The sequence below is a fragment of the Nelumbo lutea genome, chromosome 2, assembly GCF_056320005.1.
Source record: "Nelumbo lutea isolate HS-2025 chromosome 2, American lotus-T2T, whole genome shotgun sequence".
Taxonomy (NCBI): Eukaryota; Viridiplantae; Streptophyta; class Magnoliopsida; order Proteales; family Nelumbonaceae; genus Nelumbo; species Nelumbo lutea.
In genome coordinates, this window is record NC_142685.1 from 88019106 (window position 1) to 88027450 (window position 8345).

General features: G+C 40.5%; 1 protein-coding gene across 1 annotated transcript; it reads right to left on the reverse strand.

Annotated features, from left to right (window-relative positions):
* Positions 1–568: 568 nt before the first annotated feature.
* On the reverse strand, positions 569–8012 carry LOC148871742 (uncharacterized). Its single transcript, XM_088970061.1, has 4 exons — positions 7788–8012; positions 7389–7616; positions 1659–2854; positions 569–1259 (listed from the first exon to the last, which is right to left on the reverse strand). Exons 1-4 carry the CDS (start codon positions 8010–8012, stop codon positions 569–571), a joined length of 2340 nt encoding a protein of 779 aa, XP_088826187.1.
* Between the last annotated feature and the right edge of the window lie 333 nt (positions 8013–8345).

The following is an 8345-nucleotide window of genomic DNA, read 5'->3' on the forward strand; positions in this document are numbered from 1 at the left end:
AGGTGCATTTTATGCTCCATCCTACTTTTAGAATTGTTTGAATAGTAGGTGCATTTTATGCTCCATCCTACTTTTAGAATTGTTTGAATAGTAGGTACATTTTATGCTCCATCCTACTAGGCCACATCAATTTTATGGTAAAAACATTTACCCTATTTACTTGAACCTAAATTTAGGACTAGCTTAAAAGGAAATGATTTCAAAACAAGCCGTGTATTCCCTAATCATATCTCATTACTAAGTTCACAAAATTTTTTCTAGAATATTGTTTCAATTGATTATAAAAGAGTTGGGTTTTTTTTTTTTTGATAAAATCACTCATCTAAAATCCTAAATCAAAATCATATACTCCCCTCCCCCACACTTAATCCATACATTGTCCTCAATGTATCAAAAGAAAGCTTACTAAAACAAAATTCTAGTAGTATAGAGATAAGAGAGACTTCCCTGACTAGTGAGCTCTGATGCAGCGGGCCATCATGGGCTAGGTGGGTGAAGGGGGACGGAATTCCATGCTTCAATTTGTATAATTTGGGCTTCCAAGAGCTACCTCCTCCACATTGTACACCTAAAATCCTTCATAGAAGAGTTTTAAACGGTGACCATTTACCTTGAAAGTCTTGTTTGTGGTTGGACTTTGAATTTCAACTGCTCCATAAGGTAAGACATTAGTAACGATAAATGGTCCAACCCATCGAGAATGCAACTTACCAAGAAAAGGTTTAAGTCTAGAATGAAAAAGAAGAACTTTCTGACAAACAAAGAAATTTTTCCTCGAAATCATTTTGTCATGAAAAACTTTTGTCTTTTCCTTATAGATTCGCGAACTCTCATAGGCATCATTGCGAATCTCTTCAAGCTCTTGCAATTGTAGCTTTCTTTGTTCTCCCACCTCATCCATGTGCATGTTGCATTGCTTAACCACCCAATATGCTCTACGTTCTAATTCAACAGGGAGATGACTTGGTTTACCAAATATCAAGCGGTAAGGAGACATATCTATAGGAGTTTTATAAGCCGTGCGATAAGCCCATAGTGCATCGTTGAGTCTCAAACTCCAATCCTTTCTATTTGGATTGACCATCTTCTCAAGTATAGACTTGATCTCCCTATTAGATACCTCAACTTGTCCACTCATTTGTGGATGAGATGTAGTGGAAGTTCGATGGGTAATGTTGTATTTCTTAAATAGAGCCTCTACCACCTGGTTACAAAAATGAGTGCCTCGGTCACTTATTATTGCTTTCGGTATACCAAACCTGGAAAAGATATGGGACTAGACAAAATCAACAACTTTAGCATGGTCAGTCCGGGTAGCCTTAGCTTCTACCCACTTTGAAACATAATTCACAACTAGTAAAATGTAAACATTACCAAAAGAAGAAGGAAATGGGCCCATAAAATCTATACCCCATACATCAAATATTTTACATACAAGTATAGGAGTAAGCGGCATTTGATCTCTATGACTTAAATTGTCTGTCTTTTGGCATTGTTCACATGCTTTGCAAAACACATATGAATCACAAAACAGAGTACGCCAAAATAATCCACATTCTAACAATTTACGTGCTGTCCTTTTGGGACCAAAATGACCTCCACAAGCATATGAGTGACAAAATTGAAGAATGGAAGGGATTTTGGTTTCAGACACACACCTTCGAATAATTTGGTCAGAGCAGTGTTTCCACAAATAGGGGTCATCCCAAACATAGTATTTAGCATCACTCTTTACCTTATCTTTTTGGGTTCTTGATAAATCTCCTAGTATTGTTCTAGTAACTAAATAGTTAACAATGTCAGCGTACCATGCAGTTTCTCCTTGAATTGTAAAAAGATGCTCATCCGGGAAACCATCTTTCAAGGGTGTTGCTTCTTCACTTGTGGTCAGTCTACTAAAATGATCTTTAACCAAATTTTTTGCACCCTTCTTATTGCGAGTTTCTAAATTAAATTCTTGTAGCAAAAGAATCCAGAGGATGAGCCTTGGTTTTGCTTCCTTCTTGGTTAGCAAATACTTTAGAGCTACATGGTCAGAATAAACAATCACTTTAGTACCCAAGAAATATGAACGGAATTTTTCTAAAGCAAAAACTATAGCTAAAAGTTCTTTTTCTATTGTTGAATAATTGCATTGAGCATTATCAAGGGTTCTTGAAACATAGTATATTGCATGAGCAGCTCTTCCAACTCTTTGTCCAAGAACAACACCAACACTGTAATTGCTTGCATCACACATAATTTCGAAAGGGAGACTCCAATTCGGTGGTTGGATAACTGGGGCTGAGGTCAACAATTCCTTGAGCCTATCAAATTCCACCTTACATGCTTCATCAAAATCAAACGCCACATCTTTTTGGAGTAAATTGCATAAGGGATGAGTTATCTTTGAAAAATCCTTGATAAATCGTCGATAAAATACTGCATGTCCAAGAAAAGAACGAATTTCCTGTACACATGTGGGATAAGGTAAGGATTTAATAACATCTATCTTGGCTTTATCAACTTCAATTCCCTTAGAAGAGACTACCTGTCCCAAAATGATGCCTTGATCAACCATGAAATGACATTTTTCATAGTTCAAAACAATGTTCTTTTCTATGCATCTTTTAAGCATTTTTGTAAGGTTTGATAGACACGAATCAAAAGAATCACCATAGACTGTGAAATCATCCATAAATACCTCTATGATGTTCTCCACATAATCTGAAAAATATACTAACCATACATCTTTGAAACATGGCGGGAGCATTGCAAAGACCGAATGGCATGCGTCGATAAGCAAATGTACCAAATGGGCATGTGAAGGTAATCTTTTCCTGGTCTTCTGGTGCAACTGGAATTTGATGAAAACCTGAATAACCATCAAAACAACAATAGTGAGATTTACCAGCTAATCTTTCAAGCATTTGATCAATAAAAGGAAGCGGGAAGTGATCTTTTCTAGTTAATGAATTTAGCTTCCTATAAACTATCACAGTATATGGATGCATGTAGACTTTATCGTAGTAAAAAACATATGAAAGGGAAGAAACTTTATCTTAATCAAAACCATATGAAAGGAAATAAACTTTATCACAAAATATGCGAGTTGTTGATACCTGCACTAGTAATAGATTTCAATAAGGAAGCAGGTATACTGAAACATTGCACATTTATTCATAGAATGGGTACATGTAATAGTGGAATTATAGAAATACAAAATTACTTAAAGTAGGGTTTCAACCAATAGCCGTTGATTGTTTCATTCTCTTCTCCTATGTCTATAGTTTTCAGTACATAATAGCCCGAAGTATGGGCTTCTTTTATCAAATACAACCCCTCCCATGTTGGGGCAAATTTTCTTGCGGACTTGCACTGCCTAACATTGATCGCTGTCTTTAGTACTTTATCTTCTTCTTTAAAGCTTTTGGGTCTCAGATGTCTGTTGAAGTTTGTGGCTAGGGCCTGTTTATACTAGCTCTATTTTTGCGAGGCTATGTTTCTAACATCATCGATTACCTCGAGCTTGTCTACAAGTAACTAACTCATGTCCTCTGGCCTAATTTTCTTGCCCATCGCAAAGGGAACTCTGGTGGATACAACTCGTATCTATGCTGGGAGTACTGCTTCTTGACCGTGCACCAATGAGTAGGGCGTTGCCTATGTACTCTTTCTGATAGAGGTGCGATAAGCCCAAATCTTGCACCGTACTACCCTGGGAGTATTATGAGTAGGGCGTTGCCTGTGTACTCAGTAAAGTCTTGTTTGTGGCTTCTGATTGTCCATTTCCTTGTGAGTATTATGTTGTCAATGTTCCTAATCTTGCACCGTACTACCCTGGGAGGTCACAGACTTCTTGGTTTTTGATGGATAGGCCATTGTTCGTCAGTATCCACATCGGGACTCCGAATCTGTAGACTATGTTTTGTCTTAGGAAATTGGCTATGTTTTTTGTGCAGATTCATCGCAAGGGTATGGCCTCTGCCCATTTGGTGAAATAGTCTGTAGCCACTATAATAAAGCAGTACCCTTTGGAAGGCGGGTGTATCTTGCCTATGAGGTCTACCCCCAAGTATGGAATGGCCTGGGTGTGATGATTGGGTGGAGACTGTTGGCGGGTTTGTGAATTCTTTCGCCGTGGACATGGCACTTATGGCATCTGTGTGCGTGTCGCTGCGTATCCTCCATCATGGTTGGCAAATAGAAACCTAAGTGTAGGATATGGTTGTGTAGCGCTAATTGTCCTTGATGGGCTGCAGGTTCGAAGCTATGAGCTGCCTTTAGTACCTCATTGATCTCATCACCAGCCAAGCATCGCAAAGGCTTTCCTGTGTGTGATTTTTTGTATAAATTCCATCTTGGAGGTAAAACCACCTAGCTTTAGATAGTAGCCTCCTCCTTAGTGTAGTGTCAATGGGCAATGTGTGGTCTTCCAAATATTCTATATACATCCTCCTCCAGTTCTCCTCACAAACCACAAGGCATTCTCTACCATCCACTTGTGGGATGCACTTATCGCATTCCCGCTGCACCTTGGTAGAGTCCCACTTCATCGCAGACTAGTAATACTCTAACCTTTGTAATTTTCAGAATAAGGTACTTGTGACATCCCCACAATTGATTTTGTGCACTTCGTTCAGCATTACTTCAACCTTTGCTTTCCCTAAGCATCTTGTCCTTACTTCATCTGACTATCTGTGGTGTAGTACCCCATTCACGAACTGAAATTTTGCGATCAACTTGCTCTCCTGTGTCCCTATGGTCTGAATTTTCTACTTTTGAATTATTTTGTACCTCCAATCATCCACTTCTATTTCATTTCATGCTCCTCTTCTACCCAATCCCTCAGAGTGACGATTGATTGTTTGTTGACTAACTGGGTGGTGATCTCCATTGGCTTCGTTCTAGCTTGTATCTTGGACCCTAAAGTGGCTAGCGCGTCAGTGAACCTGTTTTTGGCTCTATTTTGGTGTTTGAAATCCACATCCAGGTTGTGGACTAACCTCTAGATTAGGGTCCTATATGGCAGGATGGTCACCTCCTTTACTATTGTACTTTTGTCAAGCTTCTCAATCACAAGTTTAGCATCACCAATCACCTTTTATCTTTTTTGCACCGACTTCTATTTCTTTGATCAGACTAAGGACCAGGGCCTCATACTCGGCTATGTTGTGTGAATAGGGGAATTAGAGTTTGAAGAAGTAAACGGTCGTTTGTCCACTGGGTGAGGTTAGTGTTACCCCAACGCCTGCTGAGGTGCTAGTGCTACTACCATCGAAGGTCAAGACCCATTCGTTTCTTTCAACCACAACGATCATGGGTATGTCTCCGGGTACTTCATCCAATATGGAAAAATCAGTGTTTGAGGGGAAAGTGACCAATAGATCTGTCGATGCTTGGCACTTGATGGCCCTTGGTTGGGTGTACTCTATCGTGTATTCATTGAGCTACGTCATCCACTTGACAAGTCTACTGGAAAGGGGAGATCTGTCCATGAAGGACTTGATTGGGTCGTTCCATGCAATGAGCCTCACTTTTTGTCCTAGGATGTAGTGCCTGAATTTCTGTGCAGCGAAGACCAGTGCTAGGCGTTACTGTTCCATGTGAGAATAATCTTTCTCAGCTATTTTAAGGGTATACTGGCATAGTATATTGGGAGTTCCGCTTTATCTTCATCCTCCTACGCCAGTAGGCATCCTATGGCCTCTGACCCTATTGCAATATATATCCTAAATTTTCGCCCGTCCTTGGGTAGTGACTTTGTTGAGGCCCTAGCGAGGGTTGCTTTCAGTTGCTTAAATGTCTATTGATGCTCCTGGGTCCATTTAAATTCAATGGACTTCTTGACTAACTTCATAAGTGGGAGTGCTGCATGTGCGAGGCCAGAGATGAACCTCCTTAGGTATGAAATCTTTCTTAAGAAAGTTTTTAATTGAGACTCGTTGGTTGGAGGCGGGAGATCTAGGATGGCTTTGACCTTTCTCTCATCCGGGTGTATCCTTGTCTGGTCTACTCTGTAGCCAAAGAACTTGCCAGACTGCACTCCAAATTCACATTTAGTGAATTTAACCTTAGTTTGAATTCCCTACATCAGCTAAAGACTTTCCTTAAGACTTTAGAGTGGACCTCTTTCTTCTTTGCTTTGACAACTATGTCATCCACAAGTATTTGATTTCTTTGTGTATCATATCATGGAAGATGCTTGTCATCACTCTCTATTATGTTGCCCCCACATTCTTTTGGCCAAAGGGCATCATCTTGTAGTAGAAATTCCCTATCGGTGTCCTAAAGGCTTTGTGGGGTGCATCTACAAGATCCATAAATATCTGGTTGTACCCATTGTAGGCATCTAGGAAGGAGAAGAGCTCATGTCCTGTAGTCGAGTCTATCAATATTTCCATATTGGGTAGAGGGAACTCACCTTTTGGGAAAGCCTTGTTTAGGCCCCTAAAGTCAATAGAGCATCTACGATAAAGTGAGGTTGGTATTTGGGTGATGTGCTATTGCTAAAGGACTAGGTAGGAGAATACTAACCTGAGTTGTCTGTTCTTCTTTTTTACTGGGACTACATTGGTTAGCCACTGAGGGTGTGCTATAGGTTTGATAAAACCCACTTTCAAAAGCCACTCTACTTCCTCTTTGATCTTTAGGGTTATTTCTGGCTTGAAAATCCTTTGCAGCTGCTTTACTGGTCAGAGTTTGGGATCTATACATAGGGAGTGTCTGATGAGGTCTAAATCTAATCCCGGCATCCGGTCGTATTACCATGCAGATACATCATGAAACTTTGTGAGAATAAATAGGTTTGACTATTTTAAAGGTTCTAAGGTGTTTCTGATAAGGATAGTTCCTTACCTTTTAGAAGTGTGATATGCTTTTCTTTATCTTCAACTGCTAGTTTGGCGGATACATATAATGGTATTTTGTTTGTTCCGTCAGCCACTAAGTTGATCTCTTCTAATGGTTCTTCTACTGTGTCAATGGAATCCATCATGCACCTGGGAGGCGCTCTAACTTCACCGCAGTATTCCAGGACATCCTCCTTCAACTCTTGACGTCGCCCACGTTATTATTTGTCTCAAATTTTTGGAGTTTTATGTCTGATAAGATTGTGGTTAAATGTTGTACCTTTATGTCATTCTTAATGACTGAGTTACTGTTCGATGGTATTGCCGCAGTGACATCGTTTTGCGAAGTAGTGAAATGGCACTAGTTGAAACATTACTTAGAGTCTTTCGTTAGATGATTATAGTGACTTTTGATAAACAAATATGTATTCAATTTGCGAAAACATCAATAATGGATCATACATTAGGGATGAACTTTTTGAAAAAGATTTTTACCATTGGTACAAGTTGCGATAAGGCTATCTTTAGCAAACAAGATATATCATAATAAAATCATACCTCAGGAATGGCCTTCTTGGTTGCGGGTGGTTCATCATCCTTGTGATCCTCGATAATGGTGTAGTAGTATTTCCCATCACTCCCCGTCACTTGGACGCATCTGCTTCTTTTCTTTCGTTCAATAGTCCCCACATGCTTACTCTCTATGGGATGAGGTAGCTTTGTCCCTTCGACCTTGGCTATCTTTGTCTCCCTGTCGTTCGCTAGCTTTGTGAAGTAGATGGCATCCTGTAGGTGTGTCTTTGACTTGTCGAAGGGGGACCTGGTGGTTGGGATCCTGATTGGTCATCCCCGGTATCTAGTTTTGATGCACTAGTGATATATCGATGGGACGAGGGCCAAGTCGTGTATCAATGGGCGTCTCAAGAGGGCATGGTAAGAAGTCCTCCCTGGGATTACCTGGAAAAACTGTGTGATGTTGAGCGGGCCTATTGCTACCTGCAACTCGATGGATCCTTCCATGATGGACGCGTTCCCATTGAAGCTTGTTACTTCCAGTGGCAATCCTTTGATGTCTTCTTTCCAGACATTCATCAATTCCAGTGTGTGGATGGAAATGAGGTTGACAGAGCTTCCCGAGTCAACCATCGGTCTTCTCATTTCGAAACCCCCTATTTTCGCCATGATGTATAGAGGTCTGTTGTGGTGGGGGTCAGCGGCCAACATGTCTTCCATTATGAATTCCACACTACTGCAATCATGGCTATAAGGCTGTAGCGGGTGCCTGAAGACTTCCGCCAATGCTCTGATGGCCAGCTTCTATGTTGTTGTGTTGGCCCCTTGCTTGGTGAAAAATTGTTGCAACTCCTGGCTCTGCTTTAGTTTTTCTATCAGAGTATCAGACTGGTATTGACCGGCTGCTCCAACTACATCAATACTTCTTCCTTGGGTATGGGCTGGGAGGCGGTCAGTTTCTACACGTGTCGGGTCCTTTTTGATAAACTGCTCCAGCTTTAC